Source organism: Asterias amurensis, chromosome 1, assembly GCF_032118995.1.
Source record: "Asterias amurensis chromosome 1, ASM3211899v1".
Classification (NCBI taxonomy): Eukaryota; Metazoa; Echinodermata; class Asteroidea; order Forcipulatida; family Asteriidae; genus Asterias; species Asterias amurensis.
In genome coordinates, this window is record NC_092648.1 from 1628678 (window position 1) to 1646205 (window position 17528).

The window sequence follows — 17528 nt, forward strand, 5'->3', positions numbered from 1 at the left end:
AAGAGAAACATATCAATTGAAAATTGATGCAACGCAGTGAGGGAATTATCTGCCGCATCGACACGCGACAGGTTTAAGAATGTAAAGAGTTTTCTGAAGTGACATGTCTGTTGGTTATAAAAGTTTGTAGAAAAGATTTGTGAATAATAGTTATCATCCGCGGATTTGTAGTCTGATCTGAAGAGAATCTGATGTAAAAACAGTCCCGGTGTCTTGGGGAAGTCTGTAATGACGTCATCATCTCCTTCAACATCTTCATGGCATTTGAATTGGAAATCTTCCTGGTCTCTTACAAATGAACCTCCTCAATTTAATGCAATTCTTGTCATTCCACATTGAAGTAGCTAACATCTCGACGCAATCCTCTTTACCACGGCTATTTGGTTCTCCCGGGGCCCAGTTGGTGTAGTTCCCGGCAGGGCTGCCGTCGGTCCAGACGAAGGAACCCGTGGATAAATCACGTCGGTAGCCGAGCCATGTGTACCGAAACGCCCCTCCGTTCATCGGTGTGGCAAGCTCGACAAGGAAATCATTTTCCTCTTGGCTCATAACGGACGCCAGATGAGATGGTCTGCCAAGGCCTGACAAACTCTGACAGTACTGTTCAGCTTCATCAAAGGTCTTGGTATTCGTCACAAGAAGGTAGCAATGATTGCCAAAACTTGTCCATGGACTGATGCAGGACATGCAGGGAGATACCATCAGCAAATGTGACTGAAGGAGAGCTACAAGAATACTGAAAACAGTGAAATTTGCTGCCATTTTGAGCGCCGAGTGGTAGCGTCTGTACTCAGCCGGCAAGGTGAACACAGTTTGTATAATATGGAAAGGTTTGTATAGTTGCCAAAGAAAGCAGTTGTACTGGAAAGAATCAGAGTACACCTTGAACAAAAACCTCAGTTAATATGAAAATATGGGAACTGACAGGCAATGTTTATTAACTTTAGAGCTCATTTTTCATACCATTCTAATCGCAATTGACTTTCTGCTGAATTAGCAATATACAAAGAGAAAGTGCGCTCTTAATTTTCAGTCTCTGCATGATGGCACAATGATTATACCGCAGCGGCTTAATCATTAATAAGAAGGGGTGCATGGTGGAGAGGGGGCAAATAAGATATCCAAATTCCGTGCCAAACACAATCCCTTTACCCCCAAATACAATGGCTTAACCCCAGCTTGTCAAGAATGAAATCGATGGTTGTATCCACTGCTGTGATGACAAAATTGCTTCCGCAATAAACTGATTAGAGCTATTTGATGTCAGGAAAAGCTTCAAATTTATTTGTCATGTTTTTCTTACAAGGATAGGGAGGTATTAAAGGATATTGTGTATATTGTGTAACACGCCTTATGTCTACAGATTAACATTAAACTTACCCATTTGGAAGATAATGACAGGAGAAAGCTTCCCTTAAAATATTACTTGCTGAGGTGCATGCTGTAGTTTTTGAGAAAGTAGTACTAATTTGCATGTAAAAACGTATAAAAAGGGTAGCGACGAGTTCTTACACGGCCGTTTAAAGCCGGCAGGGTCGAATTGCCGTGTGATAAAAGCCTGAGCCGAAGCGAGGGCCTTTATCGCACGGCAACGACCCTGCAAGGTTTTAAACGGACGTGTAAGAACGAGTCACTACTCTTTTAACCCTATACATAAATGCCCTTTTTTAACGTAAACAAAAATCAATTACAGATACTTTAACAGTGTGATAATCTTGTGCGCCGACACGCGGAAGCCAGCCGGTTATAAACACTGGTCATTATCAACCGTTTAAACAATAGCGAAACTGTCCGAGTTATTTATGAATGGGAATTAAAGTGTGTTGAATCGGTTTTCAGTGGTTTAAACCCGCCGAGTCCTAGTTCTTGATAATTACTTACCTCGACTTCGTCTCGGTAAAACTATCAAGAACCAGGCCTCGTTGGGATAAAACCACTTGATATTAATGAAAGATGAAACAAAACATTGTCGCACCATAGTCACACGAAGTTGAGTGCTTTCAGACGCTTGATTTCGAGACCTCAAATTCTAAGGCTGATGTCTCGTAATCAAATTCGTGGTAAAATTACCTCTTTCTCGAAACTACGTCACTGCAGAGGGAGCCGTCATACCATCAACCTCTCCCCATTACTCGTAATCACAGAAGTTTTTATGATAATAATTATTTTAAGTAGTTACCAATATAATAGTGTTCACTTCCTTTAACAGACCCCATATCCTTGTTTAATAAAAGCATGACAGATAGATTTGGAGCCTTTTCTTAACATCAAGACGATCTAATTAGTTTATTGCGGAAGCAAACTTGTCAGGATACAACCATCGACTTTATTTTTGACAAGCTGGGGCAAAACCATTATATTGAGGGGGGTGGTAAAGGGAGGGGGTTTGGTATGGAATTTGGATATCTAATTTGCCCCCTCCCCCACCATGCACCCCTTCTTATTAATGGTTAAGCCGCTGCAGCAGAATTATTGTGCAGAGACTGAACATTAAGAGCGCACTGAACAATTACACCAACTAATGACTTCCTCTTTGTTTATTGCTCATTCAATTTTATTTTGAGCATTTGCCCGTAAGTCCCAATTCTAATATTGTTATTTCAATGAGGGCTGACTCTTTTTTCCAGCGTCGTTGTGGAAAGGGGGCTGATTGGCAACTATACACACCCTGTTTACTGCCGAGTACAGACCTTATCATGAGCTCAACATGACAGCAAACTTCACTGTTTTCAGTGTTCTTTTGGCACTCCTTCAGTCGCATCTTCTGATTGTATCTCCTGCATGCATGTCCTGCCGCAGCCCATGGACAAGTTTTGGAAATCATTGCTACCTTCTTGTGACTGATGCCAAGACCTTTAATGAAGCTGTAGAGTACTGTCAGAATTTGTCACGCCTTGGAAGACCATCTCTTCTTTAATATTTCAAACGCTAAATGAGGCTTGTTCTCCCCCAGAACACTCTAAAAGCATTGATATGAATTATAAAGTGTTTATCACCAAGTGGCGTATATGGTGCGGAAAGAAACAATTACATTATATATGGCCGGGGCAATTAAAACATGAAGATCTCAGCGATTATTAAAAGCCGTGTAAAGACATCGTATATATCCTTCGTATCCAAACCATCAATTATACAAATCCTAGTTTTTGAACAACTATCCAACTTATAAATATTAAATATAAAAGGAAAGCCAACTAGGATAATGGTATAACAGAAGAGAGGCAAGGGTGCAGTTTGATACAGCTACCACAACCTGTGTTCGCCCTGCCGAAAACAGACGGTATCACTCGGCGCTCAACATGGCAGCAAACTTCACTGTTTTCAGTATTCTTGTAGCTCTCCTGTCACATTTCCTGATTGTATCTCCTGCATGCATGTCCTGCCGCAGTCCATGGACAAGTTTTGGGAATCATTGCTACCTTCTTGTGATGGATGAGAAGACCTTTGATGCTGCTGAACAATACTGTCAGAGTTTGTCACGCCTTGGCAGACCATCTCATCTTGCATCCGTTATGAGCCAAGATGAAAATGACTTCCTCCTCCTGCTTTCTACACCGATGAACGAAGAGCTGTCTCGGCACACATGGCTCGGCTACCGACGTGTCTCATCCATGGGTTCCTTCGTCTGGATCGACGGTAGCCCTGCCGGGAACTACACCAACTGGGCCGAGACTGAACCAAATAATTTGGCTGGTACTGATGAGGATTGTGTCGTGCTGCGTAAGAACTCCTTGTGGAATAGCCAGCTTTGCACCAAACTGTTTAGATTCATTTGTAAAAGACCAGAAACTTGTCAGCTCAAATTATGAAGGTGTTGAAGCGGTCTAAGCTTGCTCAAGCGTGAGCAGTATATGTAGGGGCCTACAAACTTAAACTTATTACAGGCAACCCTATAACAACACAAGGTGGGTCAAATTATAATAACAGATTTGAACCATCGAAACACCCATGTTGGTTTGAAATCAGCTACTACAGAAAAACTTTTGGACTTAAAGACCCTTTTCGAAACCACGGTCTCGGCTTTCAAATAGTCGTCAAGCTCAGTCTCTCGTCTGAAGCCCTGATACTGCCAAAAACAGAACCGCGGGGCCAAGCCAACCTGAGCCGAATCTGGAGCCGAATTCGAAAAAGGGCCACAGACAAGTTAGATTGACAAAGGAACAGTTCCAAGATCGAGCTGAAGAATAAACCGAGTAACCGATTAACCGACTAACCGTTTAACCGTTGCTGCACCAGCCGGTGAACCGAACCAATATTAAAGGCAGTGGATACTATTGATAATTGTCAAAATAATTATTGTATAAAACCTTACTTGGAAGCGAGTAATGGGGAGAGGTTGGTGATATAAAACATTGTGAGAAACGGCTCACTCTGAAGTGCCATAGTTTTTGAGAAAGAAGTAATTTTCCACGAATTTGATTTCGAGACCTCAAGTTTAGAATTTGAGGTCTCGAAATCAACCATCTTAATGCACACAACTTCGTGTGACAAGGGTGTTTCTTTCTTTCATTATTATCTCGCAAGTTCGATGACCAATTGAGCTCAAATTTTCACAGGTTTGTTATGTTATGCATATGTTGAGATACATTAATAGTGAAGGCCAGTCTTTGACGACCCATCTGTAGAGACCACAAAGTCAGTTTGTAGTTGAACAATACAATTCTATTTAATCGAAAGACATTGATTCATTTGTTGCTGATGGTCCAAAACTGTGCCTTAAGTTTATAATTAAGACGTATTTCGTCATTGTTATCAATGTTCTCCTGTCATAGAATATGAGCTAATTTTAGTTTAGAATGTGTAAAGCACAAACAGTCGTCTCAAAGATCGATGTCAGCACATAATATAAAACAAACACCTTATTGAAGCAATGATCTAATTATATTAAAGCCAATACACACTTTCGGAACAGAAAACAAAAAGTTCACCAGATTTACAAAAAACTTACAGGGTTTTACAGAAGGTAATGGTAAAAGACTTCTCTGAAATATTATTCAATGAAATGCTTTACTTTTTGAGAAAACATTAAAATTATTAATTCTCGACAACGAGAATTACGGATTTATAGTAAACATATGTCATGACACGGCGAAACGTGCGGAAACAAGGGTGGGTTTTCCCGTTATTTTCTCCCGACTCCGATGACCGATTGAGCCTAAATTTTCACAGGTTTGTCATTTTATATATAAGTTGTGATACACGAAGTATGGGCCTGGACAACACTGTTTACCGAAAGTGTCCACTGGCTTTAAGAGAGAACACGTAGATGTATTAACAGTGTAGGAAAAACTGCCGTGCCACCTCGGTGGCATTAATTAGGTTAAAGTCACCTGGAAATAGATTTTTGTTTTCTTTCAAACATAATTATATTTGTACACATGGGCAACCGATGGCAATGACTATAGTCAACCATTTTGTGTCATTAAAGTATCAATCGTTTGGGCCCGAATGGTTCGTACAAATAATTATTCTACAATAACATACTACAACAGGTTTAAAACGTATGCAATTTAGAACTAATTTCTCAAAAACTACAGCACCTCAGCAAGTAATATTTTGAGGGAGGCTTTCTCCTATCATTATCTTCCAACTAGGTTAGTTTTTAAATGTAAATCGGTAGACATTATGTTTTGTGTTACATACAAAAAGTACCCGAATCCTTTAAATACACTCGACACTTGGTAATTGTCAAAGACCAGTCTTCCCACTTGGTGTATCTCAACATATTTGTATGCATAAACTTTTTAACAAATATTGTGAAAATTTGAGCTCAATCGGTCGTCGAAGTTGCAAGATATTAATGCAAGTAGAAAACAGACATTCTCGCATCATAGTCACACGAAGTTAAGTGCTTTCAGACGCTTGATTTCGAGACCTCAAATTCTAAATATGAGGTCTCGAAATCAAATTCGTGGAAAATTACTTCTTTCTCGAAAGTACGTCAATTCAGAGGGAGCCGTTTCTCACAATGTTTTATACTCTCAACCTCTCCCCATAATACTCGTAATCAAGAAAGTTGTTATGATAGTAATTATATTGATTAATTACCAATAGTGTGAACTTCCTTTAATATGCCCCCTATCCTTGTTTAAGAAAAGCATGACAAATAGATTCGCAGCTTTTTCTTATCATCAGACGATCTAATTGGCTTATTGCGGAAGCAAATTTGTCAGGATACAACCATCGATTTTATTCTTGACAAGCTGGGGCAAAGCCATTATATTGGGGGGTAAAGGGAGGGTGTTTGGTATAGAATTTGGATATCTAATTTGCCCCCTCCCCCACCATGCACCCCTTCTTATTAATGGTTAAGCCGCTGCAGTAGAATTATTGTGCACAGACTGAACATTAAGAGCGCACTGAACAATTACACCAACTAATTACTTGCTCTTTGTGTATTGCTCATTCAATTTTAATTTAATTTTAATTTAAAAACAACATTGTATAATGAGCATATCAACTGTGTTTAGCACGGTATTACAAATGAGCTCTAAAGCTAATAAAAGCATTGCCTGTCAGTCCCAATTCTAAGTGTTATTTCAATGAGGGCTGACTCTCTTTTTCAGCGTCGCTGTGCAGAGTGGGGCTGCTTGGCCAATATAAACCCTGTTCACTGCCGAGTACAGACGTTTCATGAGCTCAACATGGCAGCAAACTTCACTGTTTTCAGTGTTCTTTTGGCACTCCTTCAGTCGCATTTCCTGATTGTGTCTCCTGCATGCATGTCCTGCCGAAGCCCATGGACAAGTTTTGGGAATCATTGCTACATTTTCGTGGAGGATACCAAGACCTTTGATGAAGCTGAACAGTACTGTCAGAAATTGTCACGCCTTGGTAGACCATCTCATCTGGCGTCCGTTATGAGCCAAGAGGAAATCGAATTCCTTGTCGAGCTTGCTACACCGATGGACGGAGCGGTGTCCAGGCACACATGGCTGGGCTACCGACGTGATTTATCCACGGGTTCCTTCGCCTGGATCGACGGCAGCCCTGCCGGGAACTACACCAACTGGGCCCCGGGAGAACCAAATAACAGAGGTGGTGAAGAGGATTGCGTCGAGATGTATGATACTTCAATGTGGAATGACAAGAAGTGCATTCAATTGAGGAGATTCATTTGTAAAAGACCTGAAAGATTTCCAGTTCAAATGCGATGAAGATGTTGAAGGAGCTGATGACGTCATTACAGAATTCCCAAAGACACCGGGACTGTTTTTACATCAGACTTAATTTTCCCCTTCAGACCAGAGTACCAATCCGCGGATTATAACTATTATTCACAAAGCCTTTCCACAAACATTAATAACCAACAGACACGTCACTTCAGAAAACTCTTTAAATTTTTAAACCTGTCGCGTGTCGATGCGGCAGACAATTCCCTCACTGCGTTGCATCAATATTTTTAATTTCTATGTTTCTCTTCTTTAATATTTCAAACGCTAAATGAGGCTTGTTCTCCCGCAGAACACTCTAAAAGCATTTATATGAATTATAAATTGTTTATCACCAAGTGGCGTATATGGTCGTATATGGTGCGGAAAGATACAATTACATTATTTATGGCCGGGGAAATTAAAACATGAAGATCTCAGCGATTATTAAAAGCCGTGTAAAGACATCCAAAACCGATTGTAAAGACATCTAAAACCGATTGTAAAGACATCTAAAACCGATTGTAAAGACATCTAAAACCGATTGTAAAGACATCTAAAACCGATTGTAAAGACATCTAAAACCGATTGTAAAGACATCTAAAACCGATTGTAAAGACATCTAAAACCGATTGTAAAGACATCTAAAACCGATTGTAAAGACATCTAAAACCGATTGTAAAGACATCTAAAACCGATTGTAAAGACATCTAAAACCGATTGTAAAGAAATCTAAAACCGATTGTAAAGACATCTAAAACCGATTGAGCCTAAATTTTCACAGGTTTGTCATTTCATATATAAGTTGTGATACACGAAGTATGGGTCTGGACTACACTGTTTACCGAAAGTGTCCACTGGCTTTAAGAGAGAACACGTAGATGTATTGATATATTAGTAACCCAACCAGCTTTGAATGGAAGCTATTGATCGATGTAGGAGTTTCTGTGCCCCCCCCCCCCCCCCCCCCCCGCTCAGCAGTCAGTAATACAAGCACTTGCCTTAACATGCAAGAAAGCTTCTATCTTGTTAATAAAAGCAAAGCCATTATCTAATTAAGCAGCAACTTCACTTTGAAGGGAGTAATTGATCACGAATTGGTTGATTGGTTGTATTGGTTGAGATGGCATTTCAGCCTTGGGTGAAATTTGTATGTAGGTCAATTACATGTAAGTTTTCAACCACGTACCTCTCATCCACGAGGGGCACATTCATACAGCGCTGCTAAGCTGAAAGTCTAGTATCACCTTTAGATAGTGATTATTGTCGCTTTTGGTTATACGCAGGCTTGTTCTCTGTTCATAATTTTTTTTATTGCCTATTCTTTGTATGTACTGTTTGCCTGGAAATAAATAAATAAATAGATAAATAAATAAAGTTATTGTTGGAAAATTAAAACTGCTAAGCAAAAATGAGCATGATACTAGTCACAGATGTATACATGTCACATTATTGTATTTTGGCTGGTAGACTTACTATTCTGGTTAGCATCATTGGGCCACGGTGGTCTGAGCTCACAGTAGTGACTTTTTGAAGCCATTATTTCAAAGAGCCGGCCAAATTATCTCAGTAACATTATCTCAGTAACAATTATTATCTCTCTCTTTCTATAAATTTAGAGAGGAATGCATGATGCAAAACTACTCATTCTGAGAATATACACATTCTGTACATGATACCAAAAAAAACAGTCAATAATTTTAATGGCCAGATGGGACCATTGGGACCAGGCAAATAATGATTAAAAAGCTACGTCACTTGTGCACTTTGGGGGAAACCCCCGCATGGCGATAATATAGCTGTAGAGGGCGCACTATATTGAACGATCGATGCGAACGTTTCATTGGTCGACGCGTGGTGTAAACAAGTGATTTGAAAAACAGCTGGGTAGAAAGTTGTTGATACCTTTTGACACGGGAACTTCACTGATCACGTTGATTGATGTAAGTTGTAAAAGATAGTTTAATATTAACTTAATTGCTAGTTTAGCATGGTTTATGGGGACGATACATCGTTCGATCGTTGCCAATGAATAATAAAATGCCAGCAATTTTGTGTCTGAAAATAATTCATTGTGTCTGATTTGCCCTGGCTGCCTGCGTACATTCATTGAGAATGAGGGTCAGTCTTCCTCCATTGGTAGAACCATGTAGAACTAGAATGTAGTGAGTGATTGATTAATACATACAAAGAACTATCCAACGGCAAGATACGTTATTATTAAATGTGTGCACTCGGTAACAACATGCTTCGTCAATAATTATGATGCCAACAGCCACAAGAAATCCCTTAGACAAATTTGTTTTTAGTTTTTAGTTAGAATTAGGTCTAGATTCTAGGGATTTTATGTTGGATTTTTAGTAATAATTGGGTGTTGGATTTGGAGTGGACTCCAGTCCAGTCACATGTCATGGTTCACGAATCACGTCTCCTTTCCCCCTTTTTAATGATTTAATTATTTGATGTGCAGTTGTGAGGTGGAAAAGTTGAAACGCTATATTATTAAATAGGCCTAGGCCTAATTGGCTTTTTGTTTAAGTTAATTAAAAATGAAAATTCAAGCGCACTGTTTCACAATGACAATGATACACTGCTGCGGTTCCAGCCTGGACTTGCTCAGCACTTCTTCATCGAAGGTCATGTGAGTCCAGCGTACTGACACAAATACTATAGAATGGGGTACTTCTAGAAACAGGGGAGCCTTATAGTTTCTAGAAGTAAGAATGGGGCTACTTCTAGAAACAGGGGAGCCTTATAGTTTCTAGAAGTAAGAATGGGGCTACTTCTAGAAACAAGGGAGCCTTATAGTTTCTAGAAGTAAGAATGGGGCTACTTCTTCTGCTACTACTACAAGTTAGTATACACATATTGACTGGCAATGAGGTAACTAGTGTACGTCTATTCCCGAGGGACTTTGAGTCACCAGAAGAACGACCTATTTCCAGAGAGTGAGGGAAATAGGCCCCTAGACTTTTTCAAAAACTAGTTCCCGCAAAAAAAGCGCGTGTGATCACTAGACTATATTATTAGTTCATCCCACATGTGACCGTGTTTCAGCCAACGAGAATACAGAACAAGCAAGAGGTGCGTTATAATATTAATATTATATAAGGCTCTCTCACAGGGGAGCCTTTAGTTTCTAGGAAGAAGTAGGATGGGGGCTAGCTTTTAACTCTCTGTCTGACCTTAAAGTTCAAGCAAGTAAGGATTGTTAAGCCCGGCTCATACATTAAGTCCATCTTAAATGGATGGGAAAGAGATTAGCTTCAGTTAACTTTTAAAATTAACTAAATTTGTATACTCTCTTACAGATGGCTGATGCAAGAATACACCAAGCTGCAATGAATGCTGGAGGAGGGTTTATCAAATGGGACTGGAATAAAAATAAATATGTGTGGGTCAGCAAAAGTGAACTGCAGAAGAAGTCCGAGAACAAGGTGGGTACTCATTGAGTAGCTCCTACTCCTAGAGCTATGATGAGTTTTGTTCTGCTATCATGAGTCATGGAAAGTTAAGTAGTCGATGAGTAGCTCCTTTTTCTTTTAGAACTACGATTTATGAGGTTCCTTTTCCTATCAATTATGAAAAGATAGCTAGGAACTAAACTCATAGTTGTAGGACTAAAGTAATAATTGAGTAGCTCCTATACTCCTAGAACTATGAATCATTCTGCTATCAATCATGGAAATGACAGCAAACCGGGCCTCTTCCAGGAGAGTGGGTAGTCATTGGGTTGAGTAGCTCCTATACTCCTAGCACCATGACGTTCATTCTGCTATCATTCATGGAAAGGATAGCGGAATGATTCATATTCTAGGAGTAAGGACTAAGTAATCACATTCAGTAGCTCCTCCTGTACTCCTAGAACTATGAGGTTTGTTCTGCTCTCAGTCATGGAAAGGATAGTGGAAAAAACTCACAGTTCTACCTACCTAGAACTATGATTGCCACAATTGAAAACAATCAAATGGTGCCTGAGACATAGTTTTGAAAACGACTCTAAGCGCTGCTGTAATATTGTAAGTACTTTAGGCCTACATGTACTTGAAAACTGCTCTTGCTTCAAAACATGATATCAATATAATTTTGTTTCATTTATTTTAGAAACTACAAACGCCATCACCATATGAACAGAATGTGGCAGCTCTCAAGAAGTGAGTATAACATAACAAACTCAAATTCTTCTGCTCTAAACTGTAAGTGATGTTAACTTTTACTTGGAACAAGTTGTTAACAATTTTGTTTACGAGTATTTATTTTTTTCTTTGTGTTGTGGACTGTCACGTTTTACAATTTTAATAATTTCTACAGGGATTTATCTTCTGTGTGAAACATTGTCATTTCTATTTCTGACAGGTTGGTTTTGTCTTTTTGTTACAGACATCGGCACCACAACCAACCATCCTTCAAAGTTCCAGTAAAGAAAGCTTACAGGCAGCCATTACAAATGTCGAACAAGCAAATTAGGGTACGTGTCACATAGGAGAGTATAAAGAGCAATGCTAGAACCATCATTTTCTGCATGATTTGTTTTAAGTTGTGTGAACTTTAAACACATGAGCGACATCAGGGCTCAAATTTGGGGAGAAAAAATTCAAATATTCGCAGTAGGGGTGGATTTCACAAAGAGTTAAGACTAGTCTTATCTCGAGTTACTCGTCCTAACTTGGGACTAGCCTTACGTTTTGTATACATGTGTCTCTTAGGACCAGTCTTTAGTTACGACTAGTCTTAACTCATTGTGAAATCGACCCCAGAGCTTGTGGACCAGAAGTTTTTGGACAAGACCAGAATCAAAATGAGGACAAATCTGCACGAGTCATGACAACATGTAGTTATTGCACTAAGACAGAAGAGAAGATAATATTGATCTCATCTGTCATTTGGATACTATGTAAACTTTATTACTCAATACAATTTAAAGGTGTTTTCCAGACTCAAGGTCAACATTTGAACATGATTTGTTTCTGTTTAAAGATATTACACAGTGAGATACTACTGTATTATTCAATTGAGAAAAAACCAAAACCAATGGACTTGTCAAGTCAAGAGTTTACTGGCTCCACACTTAAACCATTTTTGGTCTGGAAACACTTAAGTATTTTTTGTTAACCTTTGCCAAATATTTATTCAAAATTCTTGTGAGGCCTCAAAATTCAATCATGTTTTCAAACATGTTTCAAATCCTACTCTAGTAATATACCTGTGATTTTTTCTCAGTGTTCGGAAAAGTACTGAGTACACAGTGCTAACACACATGAATGTGGGTAAAACAAAAATTAGTATACTTGAACTAAAACAGCTTTTTTGTTTGTTTTCGTACAGCCATCATCAAAGGGTCAGAAATCCAACTGTGAGATTCAGAAGAAGGAGCGAGCGGTTAAACCTTTAGGCCGGGATGATCTAGTCAAGATTAGAGAGAAAGCTAATAAGGAGAATCAATCTGAGCCGTCAGCGAGGGTAGAGGCAAACATCCCTGCACCACCAGCCGAGGTATTCACATTCACCCATATCCCGCCCCCAACTGATAATAGCCCTTTTCACACTGTATCTATTATCCCCAGGGAATACGGCCCTGGGGAGGCCCCACGACCTTTCACACTGTGTAAAAAAAAACTTGTGAAAACTTGAGCTCAATTGGTTGTTGAAGTTGCGAGAAAAATAATGGAAGAAAAAACACCCGTGTTGCACAACTTGTGTACTTTCAGATGCTTGATTTCAAGACTTCAAAATCTATTGAGGTCTCGAAATCAAGTTCAAATATTATGGTGAAGAATTACTTCTTTCTCAAAAACTAGGTTACTTCAGAGGAAGCCTTTTCTCACAATGTTTTATACTATCAACAGCTCTCCATCGTTCATTACCAAGTAAGTTTTTATGCTAACAATGATTTTAATAATATAAGGCAATTTGGATAATTTTGCAGTTGTTAGCTGGACATGGTACGTTCGTCTCCATTGTTTCCAATCGAGCGATTCATCTAAACGCTGCTCTGACCTTCTGGAAACAGAACCCGGAATCTCTCATCTCTTACTTGATTCGCACTGGGGATGACTCGCTCACCGTCGATGTCTTGCCGATTCTTACAATGAGGTAAGCTGGGCTGACAAATAATAATGCATTCTTAAAACCGCGCATATCTGTTACTCAGGGTGCGTTCGATTAGCTTACCTGGGTCGACCCTGCAGTGCTAACTCGAATGAGCCCCTGACAAGAGCTAATCGAATGGTCACTCACCCTCTGGTGGTGACGTCATGCACCTGGGGCCAGCCCAACCCACTCCACAAGCAGGGAACTTGGGGCTGACCCGGGTGAGCTGCTGGAATGCCGTCAAAGCTAATCGAACGTTCCCGGGGATCGACCCAGGGAGCTAATTGAACGCACCCATTGTGATGCCCCTGGCTCTTTAGCATGACAGTATTTCCTGCAAGTGATATGGGACTACGATTAAATTATGAGACCTCCTTTTACATAGCACCATGTCATGGTTTACAACGTGCTGTGGCGCAACATGCTGCCAATAAAAACTAGGAGCACCTGGGCGAACGCCTTCTCTTTTCGATAAGTGCACTGGTTTTGTTTACATGCGTTAAAGCAAAACACAGGACCAATGGTTTCACGTCCCATTCGAAGGACGAAGCATCATTGTTAAGTGTCTTGCTCAATCGTGACACAGGTGTCACTATTGAGACTCAAACCCACACTTTGCTGATCAAAAACACCACAGAGTTTGAATCTGCTGGGCCATAAAACAGATCATTAATGTTTTCTTGATTAATCCAAGTGTTACTTTTTCTTATGCAGTCTTGTTCGTCAGACAACAAAGGCCAAGCAGATATCAATGGGAGCCTGGTTGGACTTCCTACCGACTCTACATAAACTACTCAGCAGCAAGTTTGCAGAGTAAGTATAGTGTGGCTAATACAAAAAAAAACATAGTGCCCCTAAATTTCTCAGCCAATTTCAATACAAATCCATTCGTTTTACAACCCATCTCATTCCATTTCATTTGAAAAAGAATGCTCCATTGAATTAGCATTCATCAGTCAGTAAGAGTAGTTCAGCAGGAAATGGTGCTTGACAAATTTCTTTGCTAAGCAAAAAATGAGTAGGGGCACAAGTTGCAACAATGTTAACTTTATGGAATGTTGGCTGGTAACCTGTTTTTACTAAGCAAGATTTTCCTGTGCTTAGCACAAAACCAGGTTGAATCCTGTCTTTAGCAATACTTCTTTAATTGAGTTTTGTGGATCAGGTTGGCTCAGTGGTTTCTGTCCCTGCCTGTCACCTGTGTTCGAATCCAGTCTTAGACCCAGAGCCTTGCATGTGGATTGGTTTTTCAGTCCCTTTCTTGCCCTTTGGGGTTTTCATCCATTATCTAGAACTGATTGATTCCTCTCATTTCCTATTCAAACTGAGCTGCTGATGTGTGATATTTGAAAACGACTATAGTATAGTTGACGTCGGTAGCATGTATTTTTTTCTAACAATGTATAATTGACAATTAATCCCTAGCTATATTAAGGTTTGCTTGGATTTATTGCGTACTCTACTGAGGAACTGGGCGAAAGAACTACAGAAACAAAAGGATTCTAGAAACGCGGATCTCCTTCTACAAAGCCAGTAAGTTGATACTAATGTTCTTTAACCCCAATGCAAACTTCCATCTAACAAATCTCAGTGGTCTAGTTGGTACGACACTATTCTAGAATTGCAAAGGTCGTGGGTTCATCTTTGGTGTTTCTGATCAGCATAGTGTGGTTTTGAGTCCTGGTCGTGACACTTGTGTTCTTTGAATGTTAACCATTATTCCTGCACCTTTGGATGGGACGTAATGCTGTTGGTCCTGTGTATTGTGTAATGCACGTAAAAGAACCTAGTTCACTTATTGTACAGAAAAGGGGTTCGCCCTGGTGTTCTTGGTTTGATTGGCAGCATATTGCGCCACAGCACCTTGTAAACCATTACATATTTCAGACAAACCTTGCAGGTAAATACTGATTGTTGAAGGGCCATGAGCATCATTGAGTGATGGATGAGTGCTATATAAGTAGCCACTATTATTATTATTAATGTTAAAGCAAACCCATTCTTTTTAACCCCAACAGGAGTGTCTCAGGAATCTATGGCAGTTTGATTTCCATGACAGATACAGTAAACAGTTTAGCTACGAGGAATGGAAGTGTAGGCAAAAAGGCAAAGGTAAATGTTTCTTCCTGAAAAAGCAAACATGCTTTATATGGCCTCACGTTTCGATTTGTCTTTGTGCAAAAGACTTAGGCTCAGAACACTAATTTAATCACTATTCACGGGATGTGTAGTTGCAAACAACTCTGGGTTGCAACATTAGGCTATTAATACTTTAATAGCATTTTAACCACTGGCAATATTTTTGGTTGGTAAAGATTTTGCAAAAGAAAATTCCTGGTGTGTTTTGTCCATTACAAAAATCACTACCAAAGTAATCAATAAACATGGAAGCATGTGATGATGTTTACAATATAGTTTCAGTTACAATATAGTTTTTGGCCTTTGACAGGTGCAAATTTTGAAGGGCACCAAGGCCAAAGGAAAGTACACCAAGGCCAAACAGACAACTTTTCAAGGGCTAATTAAAAACAATTAGCTCACGTTGCCAAATGTTGTAGCGACTAGAGAAAAAAGAGTAAAACCCAAGTTCAGAGAATTATCAACACTATAAAGGTTATATAATTTTCAAATATTTGTCTTCTTTTTTTAGGCTGTTAAAGATCTTCTGGACCAGCTTTGATGTCTCAATGAGTATTTATTTCTGTGTGATCAAAAAGATGTACAAATTCCGTCCACTGTTTACTCACGTGTAATTTTAGTAGAATTGATCACCGAATGTTGTTTTTTTGTCATGAAGCAAAATGTTATTGTACTATCCCAACAGTCACAAATCCAAAATTTTTCTGACTTTGGAGCAAAATACTTTACTATTATTGCTTCTCTTCACCCAGGGGTATAAATGGGTACATGTACCTGCGAGGGTAGAGGTTGATAATATGTATGAGAAAGCCTTTGGAGTGCTACGGCAGCTCAAGGCTGTATACTCCCCAGGGGGCTGAGAAAGATTAAAGGAATGTTATTGTCCCAATGACCAGGGCACAAACATAAAGCGCATTGAGACAGTTTTTGTAAAATGTGATATAGGCCCTATGGACTAGTTATTATTATTAAGGACTGAATGCCCAAAGAATAATTGCCTATTACTGAAACAGACATTAATTTACCAATCTTGGTCCAATTTCATTACACTTTTGTGTAGGTGTATGAAATTGGGCCCAAGTTGTCTTTTAGTTTTTAAAAACATTAAGATGCTGAATTAAAGATGCTATATGAGATTTTTGGCCCCAAACATTAAAAAATAGATTTTTTTTGAGTGAATGGTATTTCAAAGAGTATTACCCGCTCTAACAAAAAAAAGTTTAAATTTTACTTTTAATGGTCAGGAACCATGACAAAAATTAAAAACGCTTCTTATACATGTAAAACGCAAAAGAATTGATCACGCGATATATTGTCGGGATCACGACAAAATCTAATTTTTAGCACTTTATTTCACTGCTACTAATAATTGGCGGACTTTTTCGAGCAATGGCTCAAATGAAAGCTTGTAACTTTCTCGACCCCCATCGAATACCTGGGTCAAATCGGCCAAAAATCTGACATAGCATCTTTAACACAGGAAGAATTTTAAAATAATCAGTAATTGGAATACACTTGAAGAGTAACACTTCTCAGATTCAATTGATGGGGATAAGAACTGGTATATTTACCCATAACCAAATTACTTCACAGTGAAATTAATCTCAAAATTATTTATACTATGGAAAGGTGCTGTACTTCTAAGCAAGTAAGTTTTTTTGCCATTAATTTTTTAACCGCACCTGACATTTTATTTAAAGCTAAACATTATCAAGTACTCCGTCCATAATATGTAGAATATTCTTCAACTTCATAATCAACAGAATCAAAGATATTTATTTGACTTTAAAGTCAACATTTGAACATGAGTTGTTCTACATAAAAATGAGGTGAGGTATTATTATTTCAATCACACCAGACCGCCGGACTCATCCAGTCTGAAGTTTATGGCCTGACCCTGAAAACACTGGCCCTAGGCCAACAGTCCAGTGTTAATTTAGAGCCCCGACAAGGTGTACATTATTTTCTCAAATCTAAATCAGGTGGTGCACACTGTAATACAGTATGTATGTTTTAAAATGTAAGTTATATTTGATGTGAATATTACACAACACTTGTCAATATTGATAAATAAATGCACCAACAGAAAAAGGTACACAATTTCATTGCAAACTGGTATGAGTTCTTTAAACTTTAAAGAAGGATCTA

General features: G+C 39.0%; 4 protein-coding genes across 4 annotated transcripts; 3 read left to right on the forward strand and 1 right to left on the reverse strand.

Annotated features, from left to right (window-relative positions):
- Positions 1-255: 255 nt before the first annotated feature.
- On the reverse strand, positions 256-762 carry LOC139940854 (alpha-N-acetylgalactosamine-specific lectin-like). The gene has a single exon (XM_071937235.1). The coding sequence runs from the start codon at positions 760-762 to the stop codon at positions 256-258; it is 507 nt and encodes a 168-aa protein (XP_071793336.1).
- Positions 763-3299: 2537 nt separating this feature from the next.
- LOC139940863 (alpha-N-acetylgalactosamine-specific lectin-like) lies at positions 3300-3809 on the forward strand. The gene has a single exon (XM_071937241.1). The coding sequence runs from the start codon at positions 3300-3302 to the stop codon at positions 3807-3809; it is 510 nt and encodes a 169-aa protein (XP_071793342.1).
- A 2835-nt stretch (positions 3810-6644) lies between these two features.
- Positions 6645-7490, forward strand: LOC139941107 (echinoidin-like). Its single transcript, XM_071937541.1, has one exon. It carries the CDS (start codon positions 6645-6647, stop codon positions 7155-7157), a length of 513 nt encoding a protein of 170 aa, XP_071793642.1. The 3' UTR covers positions 7158-7490.
- A 1504-nt stretch (positions 7491-8994) lies between these two features.
- LOC139941926 (KATNB1-like protein 1) lies at positions 8995-17512 on the forward strand. The gene is made up of 10 exons (XM_071938574.1): positions 8995-9094; positions 10463-10588; positions 11256-11305; positions 11532-11619; positions 12477-12644; positions 13078-13244; positions 13956-14054; positions 14667-14774; positions 15260-15353; positions 15892-17512. Exons 2-10 carry the CDS (start codon positions 10463-10465, stop codon positions 15919-15921), a joined length of 930 nt encoding a protein of 309 aa, XP_071794675.1. The 5' UTR covers positions 8995-9094; the 3' UTR covers positions 15922-17512.
- The last annotated feature ends 16 nt before the right edge of the window (positions 17513-17528 follow it).